This window comes from Mandrillus leucophaeus, unplaced genomic scaffold, assembly GCF_000951045.1.
Source record: "Mandrillus leucophaeus isolate KB7577 unplaced genomic scaffold, Mleu.le_1.0 Scaffold835, whole genome shotgun sequence".
Lineage (NCBI taxonomy): Eukaryota > Metazoa > Chordata > Mammalia > Primates > Cercopithecidae > Mandrillus > Mandrillus leucophaeus.
The window spans coordinates 160,198-183,717 of NW_012109086.1; the positions used below are offsets into that span (position 1 = coordinate 160,198).

The following is a 23,520-nucleotide window of genomic DNA, read 5'->3' on the forward strand; positions in this document are numbered from 1 at the left end:
CCACAGGGTGGGAGACTGGAAATCAGTGTCTCTACAGCAAACCATTGGCTATAGTATAGGGGTAAAAGCACCATCTCACTCACATCCAGACAAGTAGATATGGCACAAGTTACAACAGGCTGAACATCTGCAAATTTTTCTAACGTTTAGATAACAGAATAGGGAACAAGGCAGAAGGTAAGCTTTGCCAGAATTACAGCTAAGAGCAGACAGTAAGTAGCAGACAGGAGAGCTGGGTTTTCTCCCCAAAGGTGTTTTAAGATGGGAGGGCTCTACTTCCCACATTACTTGGTGTGGAAGCTTGATCTCACTTGCAAGAATTCTCTATTTACTGCACTGATCAAAATCTCTCCTTCCCTTCTACTCTCACACAAAACTGGCTAAAATACAACACAATAATTTAATTTTAAAACAGGAAGTTTGGAAAGTGATTAAGTCCTTTCAAAAATCAAGTAGACCCCAAAAGTCTAAGCCCTGTCAAGATGCATGCATTTTCCATCCAGGCCTCTTAGACTTTCTCTTCTTCTGCTGCATCCAGCGTGAAGCAAAGCCTTGAGCTCCAGGCCCACACCAGATGCCTCTTAGGGTCTCCAGCCCAGCCCCTTTCCACTTTCTTCCCACTCTTTAAAAGCCTGAGCTCTTTTATTCCCCAAAACAACCAGCTTCTGAAGTGAACTCTATATATCTAAGAACACCTGCTCTGGGCTTGGCAGGAGTGGCTCACGCCTGTAATCCTAGAACTTTGGGAGGCTGAGGTGGGCGGATTACCTGAGGCGCCAGGAGTTCAAGACCAGCCTGGTCAATATGGTGAAACCCCGTCTCTACTGAAACCACAAAAATTAACCAGGCGTTATGGCGGGCGCCTGTAATTCCAGCTACTCGGGAGGCTGAAGCAAGAGAATTGTTTGAACCCGGGAGGCGGAGGTTGCAGTGAGCTGAGATGGCGCCACTGCAGTCCAGCCTGAGTGATAGAGTGGGACTCCATCTCAAAAAACAAACAAACCCACAAAACACCTGCTCTTCACTCTCTCTACACTAGCGTGTGAGCTGCTCAAGGGCACTCAGGGGAGTCAGTCCGGCAGCACTGAATGCTAGTGTGGAATCTGGCACTCAGACAGACCCCAGCTCCACAAACGGAGCAGCTCAGCTCCAACACCCCAAAGGCCTCTAGGCACGTTATCTTTTCATCTTCACACACACAGCAACTGTGGGGAAGGAGGGTTTCTGGACTGACAGGCCAGCACCCGTGCAGTGAGTGAGCCCACGTACCCTGGCACTCACAATCGGCACAGCACTGTATTTACAATATGAGAGGAAATGAAATAAGATCAGCGTTGTTACCATAAGGCCCTCTAGGAAAACTAACAGGATGGGCTACGAGACTTCCTGTTTACACGGAAGCTAGCAGTCTGGTAGGCAAGTTCATTTTTATGAATACAAGAAAGTAAAACTCAAGTTAACATATGAACAACACCAATATGAGAAATAGGAACCAGAAACAAACCTCTATAGATGAAAGTAAAGCTGGACAAAACCTAGGAATGTAAAAGTGTCTGTCTAAACAAAAACTATACTGCACAAAACAAGAGACCAATTTTTAAGATCTGCTTGATAAATGTACCTAGAAAAGGATCTTGAATACTGGTTCTGGCAATATTTAAATCAGAAATAAATGATATAAAAAAATCGGAAATTGTTTAAGTACAAAGTAGTTAATATAAAAAAGTATAAAAAAAGATGTTTTAAAAATAGTACCCTTGCAAAAACCAGCTCATGTACCCAATGTCTTCGGAAATCAAAAATCATTTTCTAAGGACTAATAACAAGTACAACTAGCAGTCCTGTTCAACCAGTAGTGCTGTTCAACCATTAGTCAAGGCATTATGTTCCCCACTGGAAATGCCCTCACAGCAACAATTTCTACTACATCTACTGTACCTGGGATTTCATCTGGGCCGCCTTTTCTGGGTCAACAGCCAACACATGCTGATAATGACGGATGGTATGCAGGCGATCTTTGTTTTCAGCACGGACATAACGCCGTAAGGCCTGGAGAATGCGATGAGGCTGCAAGAGAGAACAGTTGTTTTAATATCCAGAGACTAGAGAAATGAAAATAGGCAGGAAAACAAAAGCTTAAAAAGTTCACTTAAGAATGTAAAGCTCAGCTAGGCACAAGAATGAAAGTTGTAACTCTGAAAGCTTTTTTAGCTTACCAAGTAACTAAAAAACTGTCTAGGTAAAATAGCAAAACTAAGTTCTGAAGTTATATCGGCTCCTTAACATACAGTATTTTCCAGAATCTCCAGCTCACTATTCTCTTCAGATCTGTCCTTTTTCCTGGCTCAGCCTCTGACGTCTGAATTACAAGCTAGGTAGTCTCCTGTGTCTCCCAAAGAGAGAAGACTTTAACTGGCTTACTTAAGGATACAAATATCCTCCTAATTCTTTCCATCCCCCAAAGCAAGGCAGGTTAGTGTTAAGGCACAAAATCATTTGAGACCACTCACACAAGAGTTTCAGAAGAAATTACTTTACCCCTTTCTTCATAATCTTATTTACAATGTAACTTCTTCAAAAGTCTTCATGAAAAGCATGTTTCCATTCTTTGAAAGGAAGTTCAATAACTGGATAATTACCAATCAATTTCCCGAGGTTATACTTTTCTAGTGTAAAACACTTTCACATCACAGGTGGTATACACAGGCATAAAGCGATGTCATGCTTAGCTTATATACGCAGATATTAGAATGTAATACCTTTTCCTCCCTAATCGTCTTTTCTTAGCTTCAGCTTTGCCAGAACTTGTCATACAAATGTCACTTTTACTGACCTGAGTGTCATACACTGGTCCCCTACATACACCACCTCAGGACAGGCAGCAATAGGCGCAGGACTCATCAATGATTTGGCTCTGTCTGTGACTCACCCGTGGTGGGTCAGACTGCAAGGCAGCCAGGTAGTTCTCCAGAGCCATCCGACGGCGGTCGTTCAGCATAGCCTCCACTCGGGCCAGGTGGGTCTCCACCAGCTGCTGCTTCTCGCTGGCTGCTTCCTTCTCTAAAGCTTTAACCATGGCTTGGAAGTGCTAAACCAAGAGAGCAGGAACCACATATGATTTGTGGCACCCGGAGGAAGCATAGGCAAGCAACCTTAGACCCCAGTGCTTCTCCTGTCAGTGCCCATGCAAGACAGTAACAGGTTCGGAGAGTGGAGCAAGGGTAGGATCCACAGTCTGCTTCATTCTACTTTCATTCTACTTCCATCAGGAGAATTACTTCCTTCTTTAAAGACAGCAAGTTAAATCTCAGTGTCAGAGGGCTTCTTTAATATATTTACAACTGAAAGTGCTAGTGCCTGCAAGCCCAAGGCCTCAATATGCACTATAAAAAAAGGAACACTGTCCTTCCCACATTGCAGCAAGGCACCAACTTCCAAACCCTGAGACCACTGACCAATGGGAGTCATGTGGTAAGTTCTGTTGAAGCATTCCTGTCATTAGGTTGGTGCAAAAGTAATTGTGGTTTTTGCCATTACTGTCAATAAAATCATGAAGCGCACGTTATGTGAGGTATCCGGCCAGGTTTACAGGTAGTTTAAGCCTGCTGAACTAAATTTCCCTGAACAAAATGCATTGGCTTCTGTAGGAATTAAAATTGTTAGATATTCTAAATGATCAATAAAAAAGGTTGTTAAAATTACTTTTAACACTTTATTAAAGTGTTGACATTTGGAGGAAAGACATTTCAGCTAAACATAAAATGATTTAAAATTTACACAATCAGTTTTGTAAAAACCAAATCAGTCCTGGAAATTGCTATCCCTATTCCTAGCAACACTCTTCCACTGAAGGGGAATGCAGTTTGCTGCTATGATTTTAGTTATAGCCGACAAAGTTAGAGATGAATTGTATCAGAGATCTTTATTTTCTATCCTTTGACTTTCAATTAGTCTTAAAAAAATTCAGTACTGCTGAAAAACAAGTCACAGTCTAAGGTTGAAATTGGCAGAGGACTTTTGCCAGGAAAGCAGAACTAACAAGAGGCAGCTGAGCTAAGGTTACCTTCTGGCATGAATTAGGTGTGCTCTGGTGGGGGTTTGGTTTTCTTCTACCATAGGTGAGCAATACGTGAGGTGAAAAAGAAAAATAGGCCAGCTGCAACTTCCTTGTAAGCCCTCACCTAAAAGGAGGCGGTGTCCAATTCTAACTTCGTTGGGAATGGGGCTCTGACCGTATTTTCCAATGGTGAGGCTGAAAGCTACGTCCCTGGAGAAAGCATCTTACCTGAATCAGAGTCTGCCTCTCTGCTTTGGGGAGGTTCTTCGCTTGAAGCTCTGCCTCTTCCCATTCCTTCTTTACCTAGAACAAAGGTCAAAAACACTGTCAGCAGTGATTAGTACCCTGAAACAACTCCTCCATTTTCTAAAAATATCGTCAGATGCTAAATCTAATAGGAAACTACAAAAGGAAACCAATCACACGATCCCTTATGAGCTTAGCATTGTTACTGCCTCAGAAGGTTCTAGGCCTCAACTATCCCCAGATGGAGCCTCAATTCCATGACCTCTTTGTTACATAACCTTGGGTAAGTTATTTAAAAGTCTCTGTGTCTTAGTCTCCTCACCAAAAAAATTGAGGTTAATACCTACTTTTCAGAGCTGATGTGGATAAAACAATGAGCATTTTTCAAACTGTAAGCCCAACATGGGACTGTGTGGGATTGGGGTGGAGCTTAGGCCTAGCAAGACATTCCCTTTTCAATTCTCTTTCAATCCTGAGTAAATCCAAAAGAAAAGGTGCACTTTGGTGTTCCTGCTGCTCTCTTATAACCCTTTTAAAGGAAAAGAAACATCCCGGAGACTCAGAACCTTCCACGACAGCAGGATCTATAATATATTTGTATGGTTGGTCACTTTCTTCTCATGGCAAATAGTACTAGCTTTTTATTGATAACAGTGATACAAAGTTTCCTTCTTTAAAATAAAATAAATTTTAAAGCAAGTTAATTGCCCAAAAAAAGGGGCAGATAACGGTATAGGAAGTACTCAGCAGAGTGTCTGGGACATGCTAAGTGCTCAGGGGGTAATTGTACTATGATCCAGATGCAGGTGGGGAAGAAGTTCACCCAGAAGGCAGCTCCACTGGTAACTCTCTCCTGCCTCACCAGTCCTTACACATCAGCACGACAATCTAGGAGAATATATTACTTTTCTTCATCTATGAGAACCATGCTACCCAGAGCCAAGTGCCATGAAGATGAAGGAATTGTCGAGGTTTACCCTGTCCATTCGGTTGCGGTGCCGAATCTCCAGCTGCTCCTTAGCCTTCTGGAAGCGAGCATGCTCATTGTCATCTGCGGAGGTCTCGAAATACACATCAACATCATTGGTTGGGAGAGGAGTTGGAGGAACTGAAACAAAATTACAGAGGGAGTTCTCTTTGGGATCAGGTGCACTGTGCTCTGGGAAGAAAACCCAGCTCAGGACCTGCAGAACGGACTCAAACTGTTTTGTGGCATTCTCTAAGTGCAGGGCGCTGCTATCTGCCAAGACTTCACTTGGTTAGATTACAGTGGGCAATATTCCTTACACAACATCCATCAACCATGTCAGACCATGCTAATACAGCAATTTATTGGCAGCTACAGCACCAATGAGGCATCTACTTAAGACCTCAGGGCCGAAAATGAGGTGGTTTCTTCTATACCTTCCCTTCAGTGCTCGAACCCTGGAAACCTAAACAATAGCTACTTTATTCATCATAACTGAGCATCTGAACAGAGGCAAGCGCAGAAATCAGACCCTGTAGAGGCACTTTTATGCAATTCCCTATTTTTGAAGAAATTTATTACTCAGGAACCTCCACTCTTCTGGCTATCTTTGAGTCTTAATTTACAATGGAAAACAGGCTCAACTGAATGTTCTTTGCATACACGCTGGGTAGAGAAAGTCCCAATCATGCCAGCTGTAGTTTTGAGTTTTCAGTATCACTGAAGGACTCTCAGCGCCACCAAAGTGACAGAACCAACAAAGGTAAAACTAAGTTGCTCTATTTGACAAGGACACCTTTCACCGATATGAAGATAGGGCTTTTTGATCCATGACACTGACCAATAGGGCTTCCCAAGCGTTCCCCAGAGCACAGGTCTATTGGAGCACCCCGGCCTGCTGGATGGGCATAATCTCTTATAGGGCCCAAGCAAGTGAGTGTCTGCACGATGGAATTTAGCCTGATAAGGGAAACGACTAAGATGGCAAGTTTACTCAGTCAGCCTCTCAAGACATACCTAAGGTAACCCTTACTAGCCTAATTCATACAAGATTTCCCAAGCTGGTGTGGACTTGCTTGGTAGATTATGACACAATTTCAGAGCTAAGTGGAGAGTGAATGCCAAGATTCAACCGATTTTTAATTCAGAAGCAAATTCACCTAATTTCTAGAATTGCATCATTTTAACACATTAAAACAACTGTATAATTGATGAATAGAGCTACAAATTAGCCAGCCAGTTCAACTTTTTCTGTCGGAAGCATCTTTTATTTGCCCCTTTAACAGAACTAAACATGACAACTAAAGTCATGAAGAATATGAGCCCTATGTAAGTTTTAAAAGGATGTCAATATCCCACTTTCAGATTAACTAAATGGGAATCTATAACTTAGTAAACGCCATTCCCCAAGGCACTCGGAGGCTCAGTGAAGGAGAATTTCAAGCGCTGCAGCCCATCGTGCGGACCAGCGACACGTGCCTGTGCTGTAAAGGCCTGAGCGCTGCAGACGGAGCCTTTGGTTCATATAGCTGGACTGGATAAAGATAACGGCAAACACAGGCTGCTTCCACCCTCCCTGGGACCAGAGTGGAGAGGACAGTGGGCTGAAAGGCTTTTTTCTGAAGATACCCTGGGTCCCTGTGGAATCACACACGTGATCACGAAGCCGGCACATCCGCCAGCCTCAGCCCCTTCAAAGAAGAACAAAAACGTTCCCACTGGAAGGAAACCTGATGCTTCTCAACCTGCAAAGCCCTCCAGGCAGAGGCCCCACAGAGCATGAACACTGCTTCTCCGAGGCAAATCTCATCCAAGCCACAGCAAACAGTTTTACAGACCTGCCACTCCTTCATGTCTCACAGCACTTCCTAGCTGACCCTTCAGGTAGAGATCACCACCTCCACACTCACTGGGATTCCTCAGGCTTCAACCCAAGTTTTACAAAGTAGTAAGTCTCACAATAATTTCTATTTCTGAATCTTTCCTGAAAACGCAAAGTTTATTCACCAAGGTTCCCTAAGGACTCTTTTTATTTCACCTTTCAACTGTTACAGAATAAATCAGCTTTCCTGGAGTTGGAAGGGAAGCACTCAAAGCATTGCCGTATTACATTAAGATGTGAAAGATCTTTTGGTAGAAGGAAGGAAGAGGGAACATGAAGAGATTTGAATGAAAATCCATCAGAGCTATAGCCAAATCCTTCATAGCAAATTATTATTCCAACAAATTCCAGAGTAGGAACCAAGAAAAACGGTCTGGCCTGAGGATCTTCCTAATGTGTAGGTTAGTGCTGCAAGGTGAGAGACTGAAGCTCTTAAAGAGAAAAAGGAGTAGCCATGGAGAAAAGGGAAACTCTTGGTAGAAACTCTTCCTACCAACGTCCAGCGTAAACCCAACTCAACTGAACCACTGACCTTCCCGTCACACCAAAGCACACACCAACTGAAATCCTCTCACTTCCTAAAGCTGTGTGACCCGGCTGCACAATATTGAAGCAACACAGTGAGTCACTACCACTTGGCTGCTAGCTCTCTTCTAGAGTGCATTATGCAAGATATTTCCATATTCTAGACTGCCCAAAGTACTTCATTGTCACTCCTTTCAAGAGCAGGCATCCCGTGAGCTGGCATGCATCACAGGGGTCAGAGACAGGGCAGTTCAAAGACAGGAACGTTCAGTGCCTCTGAGCTAGAGCCAGCCCAAGGCACAGCTGCCTTCCCCCACCAACACTACAGTGGCCCGGGGCCTGCAGACTCCGAAGCCGGACGAGAAAGGACAAGCCCCTGGCCGTGCCGCCCGCTATACCAAGGCGGGTGCGCACCACCACCACCGAGCACCACCAGACACACGGTGACCACAGGACATAAGAACTGAGCTTACCACTGCCGGAAGGAGAGCAAAGCCTAGACCTAGAAAGCACAAAGATGAGGGGAAGACGACTGACAGCAAACACCCGAGTGGGCAGGGACACCACACAGATGCAGCCACGAGGACGGCGGGGAGACGGACGCCGGACAGGACGGTGCTGCCGCACAGGACCCCCGCAAGGCGGGACTTACTCATCGCTTTACACACAGCCATACAATAATCCTCAGACTCAAAATTGTTCCTGTTGCCGCCGCAGCCGCCATATATAAAGCGCACACACTTTCCCTTGGAGAGGTCGAAGTACCAACGAGGCATCACGGCCCGGCAGGGCCCCGTCATCGCCTCCTGGGAGCAGACAGCTGTGTGAAAACGGTCAGAGTGTCAGCAGGACAGAGGCAGTGACGTCAAATGTTTCAAAATGCTACAGGCCAGCAAGCCGGGGAATGGGCTGGGGGAGGCCTGAGACAGGACAGAGCCCAGAGGCCCTGGCTGGCAGAATGCTCCAGCTCAGGCCAGCCTTGCTGAGGACAAGTTGCTTCCCCATGGAGTAGAGACATTTAGGAACTGGGATATTTTTTTGGCACCCTCTGGAGTCTAGATCTAAGTTTAGATTGACGTAGAGCAATCCCTTTGTCTCACAGCTGTGAGAGCCTCGCATTTCTGATCTGTTCAGTGGAGTTATCTGCCTCGTTTGTCTATTCAGGAGACAATGTGAGTGGAAAGGCTATTTTAAGTGGTGATACCGGAGTAAAGACTAAAGCATCTAGAACAGACAATTGTTTCCCTTTTTTTTTTTTTGAGAGACAGAGTCTCCCTCTGTCGCCCAGGCTGGAGTGCAGTGGCCGGATCTCAGCTCACTGCAAGCTCCACCTCCTGGGTTTACACCATTCTCCTGCCTCAGCCTCCCGAGTAGCTGGGACTACAGGTGCCGGCAACCTCACCCAGCTAGTTTTTTGTATTTTTTAGTAGAGACGGGGTTTCACCGTGTTAGCCAGGATGGTCTCAATCTCCTGACCTTGTGATCCGCCCGTCTCAGCCTCCCAAAGTGCTGGGATTACAGGCTTGAGCCACCGCGCCTGGCCTTGTTTCCCATTTTTACGTTCTCTAAGGCAAATCATAAACTTCTCAACTGGTTAAGTAATTTCCCCCAACTTGGGTCCTAAATAATTCTTCAGCTCTTAATTGCTTTCAAATATACAATCAGCAGGAGGCTGCATGTTACTGGCTCTGGAACTACTGCAACCTTTTCTTGTTTTAATTGGCAAGATGAAAAAAAACTGCAGGCCCTAATTTGTTACCAGCAGGTTAATAAATTTCACCCTCCCAACTAAAACATCTGGACAAATAGGGCAGCCTACAGATTAGAACAGACGCAGGAAAAGAAAAACCAGGCAAGCCAGTTCTATTCTAGGAGGCCAGGATTTGAGTGGTATCAAAGAGGGGAGCTTCCCTTGGGGAGGGAATATTTTAGGCTGAACGTGGAAGAATCCTGCTGAAGGGCGGACTATGCTGTCTTTCTTACTCTCTAGTCCTTGTTCTCTAATTCAATCCTACACCTCTCCCTCGATGTGTCTGCCTGCCCACTTTGTTAAGACGGCACCATCACTGCACTGAAGAGCTGAACTCACCTTCAGTGCAGAGATACCACACCTTTCCTTCTATGACTGACTTACCTGTAACAGACGCAATGCAAAAGTCTAAGTGAATATTACCATGTGGATTTCAAAGCCATGGCTCTACAGGCGGTTACCTTTGACATCGTGAGTAATTTCCTTGTCTGACATGGGGCCATCGCTGTTGGGTTCAGTGGGGTTCTCCTCATTGTAGTCATCTCCTTTAAAGGTGTCGTAGTAGTAATCTCGGTCTTCCACCACTTCCTCCCCTTCTTCCTCATCCTCATCATCCTCATCCACAGCTGCTTCTGTGAAATCTTCCAGATCTGCTTCAGTAGGAAATTCACTGAAGGCCAAAATAGAAAAAAGGAAGGTTAATAACTCCTATGTGCAAAGCACAACAATGAGTCCCGTCTCTATTCTGAAACACAAAAACAGAGGCAGGAAATAAGCTCAACGCACATTTCACTGTGCCACTAAGACTCTGAGCCCAGCTACATCAGCAAACGGGAAGCTTTTGAATCTAATCATGATAAAACAGTAAGACAAATCCAAATTCAGGAATATTATGTTAAACAAATGGCGTGGACTCTTAAAAAATATCATAGTAACCTGCAGAAAATAACACAGCCCAGAATGATGTAAACACAAAAGTCACAGGTATTCCTGTGACTGGTGACGGCTAGAATGAAATGTAAGCTTAATCAGCTCTAGCAGAACACAAAGGAATGCCCAGCTTATCCAGAAGTGAGGGACTAGCAGCCAGCAGCCATCTTTACAGAAGGGCTAACAAAAAGGCAAAATGACTTCACAGTTCAAAGTAGAAGTTACCTTTTATAAATATCATAGTCTTCCTCTTCATCTTCTTCTTCTTCCTCTTCCTCCTCCTCTTCTTCCTCCTCTTCTTTTGACACAGACCCAATAATCTTTGTCTGAGGGCAGCACACATATTCAGTGCCATGGAACTGGTCTACCCCACATGGGAGCAGCATGCCGTAGCTATATAAGGTCATTCCCTGAGTCAGACATGCCTAAAATAAACCCACAGACCATATCAGAACATATTCCAGAGTAAATATAGTCAAATATACTCTGATCTCTACCCTCATCCAAAATAAACCCGTATCAAACCACTTTGCAATGCTTTCTCTTATGAACATGTAAATTTTCTGTCAAAAAATTGTAATATTATTGTAAGATTTATACATGTTAATTTACAACCGGGAAACATGATCTGGTCCAAAAATACTGAAATCCCAAACGTGGAAACAAGTCAGGAAAAGAGACTTTTTCTTCTAATAATGACCAAAACCAGATAAGGTGGTCAATGTTAATTTATATTCATCACTGCTGCAAGCACTACTTCAGTATTTGATCAAAGGAAGATTACTGACAAAAGAGCAGAGCCAACCATGTTACAGAAGACAAGAAAGGGTATTTCTCACCACCAGAAAAGTAAGATGGCATGCAATCCTGCCTGTGCATATGTCCAGACCCACATTTTCTATAACTGGCGATTTCCATGCAGGCCTTAGGGTTAGGATGGTTTCCTGGGAGCCTCACCAGCAGCACACAATATTCTCGCTCAGCCACCTCCTTAACATCCTCAACTTCAGGAGCTGGACTGTCAATGCTGAACTCTCCTATACAAATACGTACTTCTCTCCCAAAAATTTCTAACTTACAAGACAGAAGTAATTATAAATCTTAAGGAGATAAGGGGGAAACAAAAGTAACTGAAAAGCATGGTGAGATTTGGAGAAAACTGCTACCTTCTCTCCTAATAGATACAACAACAGCTGACTCCCCCGCTCAGTTCTCTTACCTCTTTGACTACTGTGTGCCAGTGCTGGTGATTCTCGCACACCTCCATCCGCTCTTTGTGGAAAAACTGGCACTTTTCTGGAACTAGCAGAACATCACTTACAAATTCACCCACTGGAAAAGAGAACCTTTGTCAAAGTGGATCTGACCACGATTTCAAGGTGAAAATGCCTCTCACTGAAGTTTGTGATGATAGTTTACACAGCCAGGAGCAGTCTAATGTATACGAGCAGGTGCACATCTCATACCTTCAAAGGCTGACTGGACAGTACAGTTCTAGCCAAGCAGCCACAAGAACTCACCAATCTGTCAAGAGCCATGATGCCAGGGACCTCTGAAAAGCCCCCTGACTGCAGCCCCGCTGCAGGGCTACAGCAACACGTGACGGGGAATATAACAGGATCACCACCATGCCCACCTCAAACACACAGCTACTCTCTCTCCATGGCTCTCACTTCTGTATTTCTGCCCATATTCTATTTCTATTCCGTATTTCTGCCAATATTCTATCGCCCCAGTGGTAAGAGGAAGGGAGTTGCTGATGTGGTAAGTATGGGAAGACGGGCTCCTGACATAACAAGCTGTAGCAGTGTAGCAGTCCCCCCACATGAAAAACGCCGAAGAAACTAAAACCGGCTGTTCTACTGAAGTACAGATGAATCTTACTTCAGACAAAACACAATGTAATAAATGAATCCAGTAAGAATAATCAACGATTAATTACAAAGGGGCCTTTACAGTGGGAAGCCTTGGAAAACTACCTTAGCCAGATAACCAATTTAACATACTGATAATGAGCAAACTGGTATGTGTGACGTCCTACAAAAGGCTATATCACCTACACAGCGTTTCTGCCAAAATATATGTCATTTGAATCTAATCATGCTGAAACAATAAGACAAATCCAAATTCAGGGATATTATGTTAAACAAATGGCATGGACTCTTAAAAAATATCATTGTAATGAAAGTTTTTGTTTTTAAAGACAGACTAGGGAACGATTCTAGATGAAATGTAGCATGTGATCCTTTTAAAAAGGAAGATATAAAAAACACTAGTTGGACACTCAGGAAAATTTCCTAAACATGACAACTGTATTGTCATTATATATAGAAGAATGTCCCTGGCTCTTAGGAGAAACCAGCTGAAATACTTAGAAATGAACTGTCATGGTAGCTCAACTTATTTTCAAATGGTTTAGCAACACAAAAATATATATGAGATGCAGAGAGAGAAAAACATCAGGCAAAATTGGAGAATCTAGGTAAAGGGTATAAAGGTATTCACTATCACATTTTCTAAAACTTGTCCCAAAAAGTTGGGAGAAAGATACACATAGCTGTTTATTTACAGGGAACAAAAGTGGTATCTGATTTGTTTCCAAATAATTAGGGTTGTGAGGGAGTGGGCCTATAGAAGGAGGAAGAGTGGCTCATGAACTGATGACGGTTACACAGCTGGGCAACCAGTACGTGAGGGTGAACAGTACCATCGTCTCGTTTGGCCATGTTTGTAACTTGCCACAAGAAAAGGTTAGAAACATATAATATACACATCACTGGATGGTCACCCCAAGGCTCTGATTCAGCAGTGTAAGGTGAGGCTCAGTAATCTGCACTGCGCATACGTCTGCCATGTGCTCCACACAGTGTAGAGGAAGAGAAAGAGAGGGAGAGAAGTGTGCTTAGCCCAGGGAGAGATGCAGGAAGCAGAGGCAGGAAGATGCAGCAGGCAGGGTAACCTCTGAGGTTAAGAGGGGAAAACCCTGAAAATATCATGAGAAAGTAATGTGGTCTAAGAAAGGGCTTAGGCTCAGCTAGTGGGAAGTCTATACAGACCCACCCCAGCCTCGCCATCATGGATGGGTCTCTCAGGATCCTCTGCCTTGGGCCTCAGGCTCAAGCACTGAAGTCAGTCTTTCTATTGCCCCAGTGGTAAGAGGAAGGGAGTTGCTGATGTGGTAAGTATGGGAAGACGGGCTCCTGACATAACAAGCTGTAGCAGTGTAGCAGTCCCCCCACATGAAAACAGCGTTACAAATGGCAGTGGTGTTTCTCAGCACTGCTAGCACAGGGATTTGGGGATCAAACAGCTCAATGTGACACTGAAGCAGGAATGCGAAAGTGAGCTTGACACACTGCTACCCTTGAGGACCCCAAAGGCTCTAGGGGAGGCAGTACCTGCATACAGGCTTTAGCAATCAACTAGACTTATAATCACTGCTTAAAAATAGCAAAAACACCAATGGTAAGCTAGAATCTGCCTCTACGGGGACAAACAACCCTAATAATCTAAGTAGAAATCACTTCAATTCTGACATCCAACCACCAACTCACATGGTTTAATGTGATTATTCTGAATTAACTAGGCCATTTTTATATTTGTTCATTTATGACAAAAAGCAACAGAAGTGTATACTTAAGGAAAAGTATATGTAGGGTTGAATGCCAGGGTTCAATCTCAGCACTGTCATTTACTAAGAGGGTAATCTTAGCCAAGTTACTTAACCTTTCTGTCCCTCGATTTCTTTATCTTGTGGGGACTAAATGACATAATCTATACAACAAGAAAAGCTTAGAACAGAAACTGCTGTTCCACGTTTGAGTTTGTTGTTTAAAATAAAAACAGAAACTGATATCTGGTAGGCATTACTGATGTTAATGTTACTGTCAAGTCTTGGGTAATTAGTTTTATACGAACTATACAACCACACTCATAAAGCAATTTATTTTTAAGCAACACTTAATGCACTTTAATTTGTAAAACCTCACTTTTAAATGTACAATTGCAACACCAAAAAAAATTTAAAGCAGCAATTTCACTACTAATCTATATTCTATATAAACACTACAACTTTTTTTGTTTGTTTTTGTTTTTGAGATGGAGTATCTGTTGTCGCTCTGTTGTCCAGGCTGGAGTACAGTGGCGTAATCTCAGCTCACTACAACCTCTGCCTCCCGGGTTCAAGCAATTCTCCTGTCTCAGCCTCCCAAGTAGCTGGGACTACAGGTGCGTGCCACCACACCTGGCTAATTTTTTGTGTTTTTAGTAGAGAGACGGGTTTTCACCATGTTAGCCAGGATGGTCTCGATCTACTGACCTTGTGATCCACCTGCCTTGGCCTCCCTAAGTGCTGGGATTACAGGCATGAGCCACCGTGCCCGAACAGAAATACTACAACCTTTAACTAAATCTACACAACACCTTGGATAAACTAAAAAATGATACAAAGTAAAAGCAAGTTGTGAAAGGTCAGGTACAGTATGATGCCATTAATGTAAATTTTAAAACACAAAAACATTGTTTATAGATGCATGTAAATGTTGCAAAAGAACTGAGTTTGAGACCAGCCTGGCCAGCATGGTGAAACCCCGTCTCTACTAAAAATACAAAAATTAGCCAGGCATGGTGGCATGCGCCTGTAATTCCAGCTACTCAGGAGGCTGAGGTTGCAGTGAGCCAAGATCATGCCACTGCACTCCAGCCTGGGCAACAGAGACTCCATCTCAAAAAAAAAAAAAGATGGAGATGAAGCAAACATGACAGAACATCGAAGAACTGCAATCAGGAGGGTGAGCATATGAGCAACCATCACATTATGTTTTATCTCTTCAGGATGCTTGGTATAATATTTCAGAATTAAAGTTTAAAATCAAAACCTTTTTGGAAATGCCAAAAATTTAATAAAATAATTCCATGCTAAACCATAAAATTCAATGCCACTAATCTTCAGCTATTCCATGACTGAGTCAATCTGTCTGATCTCTAAAAATCAAAAAAGAACACCACTGAATTTGAAAACCAACTAAATGCTAAAATTTAACTTTTTTTTTTTTTTTAAATGGAGTCTCATACCATCACCCAGGCTGGAGTACAGTGGCACAGTCTCGGCTCACTGCATCCTCTGCCTCCCAGGTTCAAGCAATTCTTCTGCTTCAGCCTCCTGAGTAGCTGACATTACAGGCATTCACCACCATGCTCAGCTAATTTTTTACTATTTTTAGTGGAGTCGGGGTTTCACCATGTTGGTCAGGTTGGTCTTGAACTCCTGATCTCAAATGATCCTCCTGTACCAGCCTCCCAAAGTGCTGTGATTACAGGCATGAGCCACCACGCCTGGCCTAAATATATATATATATATATATATATATATATACACACACACACACACATACACATATATATACACACACACATTTTATTTTTAACAGTAGTCTTTGATTCAACAATTCCAGTTCTAAAAATATACCCTAAGGATGTCTGGAGGCAGTGGCTCACGCCTGTAATCCCAGCACTTTATAAGGCTGAGGCAGGCGGATCACTTGAGGTCAGGAGTTCAAGACCAGCCTGGCCAACATGAGGAAACCCTGTCTCCACTAAAAATAGTAAAAATTAGCCAGGCGCGGTGGCGAATGCCTGTAATCTCAGCTGCAGGGTGGAGGCGGGGGACGTGCACGGGACAAAGCCTGCAGTGAGCCAAGATCGCACCACTGCACTCCAGACTGGGTGACAGAGACCCTGTCTCAAAAAAAAAAAAAAAAACAAAAAACCACACACACACTAGGCAAATGAATTAAAATATTCATTAGTGTTATTAATATCAAAAAACTAGAACAAACCTAAAGGTCCATCAAGAGGGAATTAATTAAATGATAATACATAAATACAACAGAATACTAAGGGGTTACAAGAAACATGGCTTATGTGCATATTTAACATGGACATTTTTCCATGGCCGTTTAATAATTTTTAAAATCATTGAACAAACAAAAGCAAACCCACTGCATATCTCTAACCCCTTCTTCAGGTTAGTTACTTAAGGCCAACTTTATCTTTTTTTCTTTCCAACCTTATCTTTTATTCAAAGATGTACGTACCCCTAAAAGTAGCACATGATAATAAAAGCTCAAAAAATGTCAAATAAAAATAAACAGAACTTCAAAAATAAACAGAGGAGCATATGTAGTATAATCACATTTAGGGAAAAAACATTTAAAAGCATATACATTTCCATGTGTATCCAAGGAAAAAAATTTTCATCTATACTCCAAAATGTTAATCACAGTTAACTTAGTACAGAAACTGAAAATAATTGCTTTTGTCCCCTTCCCCCAATGCAAACTTCTTTTATTGAAAAATAAACCCCTTTTAAAAAAGTAGACTGAAAGAGGAAACACATTTCAATCCCAGCATCCGCTCTATCATTTCATTGCTACTCTGTGCCTTTGCTACAATTTTTTATCAGAAGCTCCTAGGGAAAAAAATTAACCTAGGCAGATCTGTATTACTCTGTTTTACAGAACATTGAAAATGGTTTGCTCTCACTTCAATAGTTTATATCCAATCTGGTAACATCCTCAATTTAATCAGTGAAGTATAATACAATTGCCACAATTTCCTAAGTCACTGGCAAACATAAAGCTCTATTGTTTTTGCTGATCAATGAATATGGCAACATAGCAAAACCTAACCTATACAATATTCATTTAAGCTGCAGTTAGGATTTATCTCCAATTTCTAATCATCCCTGTGATTCAGCTTTTCTTTCCTACTACTTCTTTCCAGCAGTGCTGTGGCAGCGATCCAGGTTTTAGAGCTTTTTCAGAGTTGCTGAAATTCCTTTCAGAATAAATAACAAAGGCTGTTTACCTACTTGAGGAAACCTCCAACACCAACACCCATGCGTATAAGTACATCTACTACATACCCTGACATGACTATTACACACTATATGCCTGTATCAAAATATCTCATGTACTCCATAAATACAGACACCTACTGTGTACCCAAAATAATTAAAAATTACAAAAATTAAATAATAAATTTACTACAAAAGCACATGCTAGGTGCAAACAGGAAAACCATGTAATTTAGGGAGCTGGTAAAAGCTGTACCCAGGTGGGAGAAAACAGCCTATGTAACGAGGCCAGGTGGTCACTCGAGGTATGTTTCAGGGAAAACAGGGTTCAGAGAAGTGAAGGATCCATGCTACTTCACACGAGTGGAACACTCACCTTGCACAAGGGTCCACACCAGGAACAGGGTCAACTGTCGATGGCTGTCATGAACTCAAGGGCTAGAAGATTTGTAAAAGGACCACCTGCAATGGACAAGTGAACTACGCCAACAGACCGAGGTACAAACGCAGAAGGCAGCACCTCAAAGCTGCTGAGACCAGTTTTGTTTTCAAAGTAGATATTACATCAGAACTTTCGTAGTTTTCATATCACAATAACACTACCTGTCCAAATCTGTGTCCAAAAATTACCAAAAACAAAAAACAAATCATCTAAGGCCCAGATCTGGATTTCAAAATAGCGTTCCCCACTAAAAGAAACCACGGTGTCTTAAAGCAAACTCCAGGAGTGGAGTAGGGAAAATACAGAACGGACTTGGAGAATCTTTTGTATCAGAAAGTAAAGTTCTCAAAGAATGATAGGGACATGTTAAAAGGACACAGGAACTAGCATAAAGGGGCCCCCACTGGCCAAATGCAGACAATGAGTATCAAATAAAGTAAATGAATGTAGACACCATCTTAGCCAGGTGATGAAACAAACTGGTATCGCACAACTCCTACTGTGATGCAGTGAGAACACTTCTGTGATACTCCCCTCAAAAATGAATACATCAAAAGGATCACAGAAAAACACAAATTGCAAGGCATTCTATAAAGGAACTGAGCTTTGTGCAGTGGCAGTATTGTAGCCAATGAGGTTTATCCAAGGCGTGAATATTGCTAATTGAAAACTTTTCTATAAAGGAATTGGCCTGTAGTTAAAAAAAAAAAAAAATCAATGTCACAAAGGAAAGGAAATATGCAACATGGAATCTTAGATTAGGTCCTGGATGTTATTAGAACAACAGGTGAAACCTGAGTAGGGTCTGTAGATTAGATATTGGATCAACTAGATATTGTCTATAAGATCTTGATTTTTGATGACTATACCATGGTTACGTAGGATAATTTCCTTGTTTTTAAAAAATACACACTGTGGTATTAAGGCATAAATATATCATGTTTGCCTTATTGCCAAATGATTCAAAAAACAACAAATCTCAAGTATGTGTGTGAGGGGTGGTGGGAAGGGAGGATAAGATTTTTTACCACATTAATCAAATGTTAACAGTTGGAAAATCTGAAATCTGGGTGAAGGGTACACAGAGGAACTCTGTGCCGTTTTTGTAACCATTCTGTAAATTTGAAATTATTTTTAAACTATTATTTTTTAATTTAAAAAAGTAATAGCAACTCTAGAAGACTATCATCAAAAGGCTTTCTAAGGAGTCTATGGGGGAAAAAGGTGGTGGCCATTATTAACTAAATGATATCAGTTCTGCCTGGGTGCTCAAAGGGGAGGTGATAGTGGAAGGGACAGGGAGACATCAAAATCTAACTGACAATGGAGAACTGCAATATGTCTTTCCCACTCCCTCCCTTAAACTCCAGTCATGTTGTCCCTCATTAGTTTAGGCTCAGGCAACTGTGCTTATGTAAAAATACCAACGGATGTCTCTACCGATTGGTTAAGAAGTTGTCCAAATGGATGCTGGGGTAAACATGAATAACTGTCTGAAGTAACACCAAAGATTGTATAACGCTTTATTCAGTGACCACAATGCAAAGAAGGTACCAAATGGATTATGGTTAAACTGTCTTTTCTGCATTTCATTAACAACATTATTGTCTGGTTCTGTAACATGCTAACAAATTTAAACTATATCGTTTGGGAAACAAAGCAATAAAATAAAATTTTGGTTGTGTACCAACTATAGTAGCATTCTTGTGTTATAATTATCGTAAACAGTATATCCTATATTCTAGGCACTACCATGGTGCTGAGGGGACAAAAAAGACTAAAACAGGGTCGCTGCTGGCAAAGTGTTCACAGCATAGTTGGAGAAAGGTCTATGAACAATCATGGTACAGTGTGATAAGTGCAATGGCAACAGCACGGAGTATTACAGAAACCTGGATGAATGGATAGAAAATAAGACCAGGAAAGCCTCCCTTTAAAGCAGGCAACTGCTGAGGTAAGCTGTGCAGGAAGAGCTTCCCAAGCAAAGTCAGCAGAGGAAAGCCATTCCAAATGCTGAAAGCTGGACGGTGCGTGACCCAGCACCCTGGGGTGGTCAATGCTGATAAAGTCTAAAGCATGAGATCACAGAGACCAGGGGAGAGTTGAGCAAGGGCCAGATCCTGGAGTTTTGAAGCCATGCTAACGAGTTTCAACATTCAAGAATTTGTGCATGAGAGACATGATTCGGTCTTTATTTTCAATCAGCAGGCAACAGATTGGACGACCAGCACTGAGAAACAGCATGGAGGCTGCTCTTGGCCCAGACAAGAACTGACCACAGGCTGAGCTAGGGCAGTGGGAATCTGATGCAGGAAGAGGACACAAGCCAGAGATGACCACATTTTTGACTCATAGCACCCTGAGTGTCTTAGGAATTTTTTCACAGGACTCCTGGGCAAAAAAATACCTAAAAGTTAAGTAGTTAGAGCCAACAACTTAATACATACTACGTCCTATCACCTTAGCGCGCACTGGGCCCTGCACACCTCCCCCAACTGCAATCAGACCGAACACCATCACCCTCATTTTTTTTTTCAGTGATTTTCAAAAGATACTTGCTTTTTATCACAGGAATAACTAAAAACACAGTTTCACAGAGATATGAAATCATCAAAATAAATGCTCTCACGTTGAAACTGTAAATTACTTCCAGCTAGTAGTTTGCAGAATGCCTGACAGATGTCACTACATTTCCCTTGAAAAATCAAAAATATCCCAGAATGCCCTGTGAGTTTTGCTGCAATGCCCCAAGGAGACTTGGCACACAGTTTGAAAATCATGACTGTAAGTCTATTTAAGAGGTAAGTATCAGGCTGGCTCAGAAACTGACTGGATACAGGGAGATAAAGGATAACAGAAGAATAAAAGAGTCTCCCAGGTCCCACTCAGATGTCTGGGTGGGGAGTGAAGCTGGAAGGTGACAAGGACAAACAAGAGGAGATAATCATGCTGCAAAGTCTTTCGGGGGGAGCAATCAGAAGCAATGATTTCAAGCACTTCCTATCCACTGTCTACAAATATTCCAGGATAATCTCATTTCACTTTTAGTTTGAGAATGTTTTTAATGAATGAATGAAACCTCATACCCAGAGATTTCTCAGAGCCAAACAGAATAGAAAGCATCCTTAAACCACATCACACCAAGTTTTTAACAAGTCCCCAATCTTGAGATGCCCAGTTTTAAAGTAAACAGTGGTAAGCACACATGATGTCCCTCTTTCTCCTTACGAATACTTTTAAAACAAACTTAATTGCCACACACTTTAAACACTGTTGTTCAGGGGTGCTGCCTCTTCCTGTTGCTTGGCTATTGCCCCTTGCTACATGTGAGAATGAGAAAAAGTATCACATTCCACTTTGCTGCCGTCAGCAGTTGAAGGAAAGGTTTTAAAGAAGGAAGGGAGGAAGGAGAAAAAGTTAATAGTTCCAATTACATATAGCTACAGAATCACTCACGATGTCTATATTAATGCTGTATCTACTTTAATCCCATCAGGGCTAATCTAAAATTGACTGTTTTTGCCTTTTGAAGTTTCTGTGACCAAATCTGTTCCTGAATCACCCAGACCACAGATAGGTGAGTGTAATTCCAACGTATCAGGCATAAATGGTTAAAATGAATATATTCCCTGAGCATTTGAAGCAACAACTCTGTTTCTGCACAGCAAACTGTTACCATTTTACTCAAATTGGCTCTGACTGTTGACACCAGCAACACAGTCATGAACACCCTTACCAGCCCCAAACCCCTCAGAACGGCAGGTCCTATAAGCACTGGCCCTGGTACCCTTGACTGTCCACAGGCTGCTGCTATAAGTCACTTTTCTTTCTCCTGAAAACTACCAGCAGTTTGGTCAAATGGTGCAAACGTGTGTGGGATGAAGTAAGGGAAACAGAAGACTCTTCTCCTGGGGCTGCTTTCTTTAACACTACTCCCCACTATCACCGTAAACCACTGATATCTAACAATGTGAGCGCATAAGTGCGATTGCTCTGTGGGTAGCACCCTTATTCAGTGCCGACGAAAGATGTCTACAATGGGAAGGCAGTTAGTCATCACTGAGAGGAGGTCAACCACCGACACTCGAAGCCAGTAAACACCCCTAAGAGAAATTCTCCCCGATAAATTCATGCCGCACTCAGCTTCTTAACAGGTGTAAATATTTCACTGTGAGCCAAGAGAAAATTAAATTTAAAATGGGAGGGGGCTGGCACTTCCTGAAAAGTAACCAAGAACACTCACCAAGACACTTGAAAGGTGTAACAGTGTGACTCTTGCATTGCTTTTTGTCCCTCCGGCACCAATTGTCAATAGTGACCCGCTGGTTTGCCTCCATCACATTTGTGATCTGTAGCTCTGGATACATCTGTTAAGAAAACAAAAACACACACAATAAATCAGTCTGCAGATAGACACGCACACGCAAGTAAGGATGGAGTATCTAAGTTTACTCAGCCTCCACCCTTATCCTATAATACATCTAAAGTTCCAGTCCATTACCCCGGCTCCAACTGAAGTCATCAAATAAAAAGATACTGTATTCGTTCTGACAGTTCAGACCTCTGAAAACTTCCATGCCTTCTCTTTTCAAAAAGAATATATATTTAAGGACAAACAAAAGCAGCAAGCTTTTAGCCCAAAACAAATTCATGAGCTCTCAGGTTTGCTTGTAGAGCAGGTGTTGAGTTGATGAGTCCATGAGGCGAGTCTATGGAAACGTCTGTCAATGAAATTACAGAACTTCACCCTGGCCCTGTGTGCTCATCTTGGTAAGAAGTGGTGGCTCATGCTATAATCCCAGCACTTTGGGAGGCCGGGGAGGATTGCTTGAGGCCAGGAGTTTGAGAGTACCCTGGTCAATGTAGCAAGACCCTGTCTCTATCAGAAAAAATAAATAAAAGTTGTGACATCTCATATCATTTTCTCTTTAACCCAAAGTTGAATCAGACCTGAGATGATCATTTAGAATACTGGTGGCTTTCTATCGGTAAGTAGAAAAGACAAGCATACACCTGACATGTTTTGTTTTCCATCTTCCAAGACAAGTGGGAGGACAAGAACCACGCTGCACTTCCATGGTACTTGCCAGGTTTCTGCAGCATCCCTTCCTTAAACAACTGAGAGCTCACAGAACAGGCAGGCAAAGCCTTCGAGAGGTCTGGGTCATACCACACATTTAGAAACAAAAGGCTTGGGGCTCCAGTTATTAGCATCTTTGTCTTAGGTCAAAAGAGAATGACAATACCTATTTCTAAGGTAAACAGATTCAACCCTGCCCCAGAAAAATGGTTTTAACTTGCCGGCAACACCCTTACCTCCTGACAGTACTGAAGAACTTCTTCCTTTGTTTCGAAGCAGCCCTTGGTGCCTGTTGGATCAGGTTCCCACTTGCCAGTCTGAATGTTCACATGCATATTTAACTGCCCACAAAACATTGCGATTTGAGGTTCAGCAACAGCAAATCCTGTTCCAGCATTGGCTGCAAGAGCCTACCAAAGGAAAAAAAATTGCAGGTTTACTCCAAAAAGGCTAGCACAGAGGCAACAGTCATTCAGGTTTGTGACAGAATTCATCTTTTAAAAACCTTAATTATTTACTATTTGTATCTTTATAAACAAATCCTTTCCCCAGGAATTGGAACAGAATAAAAAGTGACTTTTGGATGTATACGATCAAAGTTAAAGGCAAAGGAAAAATCTTATTTATTTATTATACTAAGTTCTAGGGTACAGGTGCACAATGTGCAGGTTGGTTACACCGGTAGACATGTGCCATGTGGTGTGCTGCACCCATTACTCATCATTTACATTAGGTATATCTCCTAATGCCATCCCTCCCCGCCTCCCCACCCCACAACAGGCCCC

The 23,520-nt window shown here is 42.4% G+C and overlaps 1 protein-coding gene across 2 annotated transcripts in view; it reads right to left on the bottom strand.

Moving 5' to 3' along the window:
* Positions 1-23,520, bottom strand: part of APLP2 (amyloid beta (A4) precursor-like protein 2) — a 72,175-nt gene that overhangs the window by 12,637 nt on the left and 36,018 nt on the right. The window contains exons 2-12 of one of the 2 annotated variants that reach the window (XM_011968266.1): positions 22,972-23,145; positions 21,899-22,022; positions 11,577-11,689; positions 10,583-10,782; positions 9,889-10,097; positions 8,330-8,497; positions 6,750-6,908; positions 5,281-5,411; positions 4,286-4,360; positions 2,930-3,088; positions 1,939-2,067 (exon numbers count right to left, since the gene is read on the bottom strand). In XM_011968266.1, the coding sequence (XP_011823656.1) occupies positions 1,939-2,067; positions 2,930-3,088; positions 4,286-4,360; positions 5,281-5,411; positions 6,750-6,908; positions 8,330-8,497; positions 9,889-10,097; positions 10,583-10,782; positions 11,577-11,689; positions 21,899-22,022; positions 22,972-23,091 (1,587 nt within the window). In that variant the 5' untranslated portion in view covers positions 23,092-23,145. The remainder of the gene's footprint in view (positions 1-1,938; positions 2,068-2,929; positions 3,089-4,285; positions 4,361-5,280; positions 5,412-6,749; positions 6,909-8,329; positions 8,498-9,888; positions 10,098-10,582; positions 10,783-11,576; positions 11,690-21,898; positions 22,023-22,971; positions 23,146-23,520) is intronic. The other variant, XM_011968268.1, reaches the window with a different exon arrangement.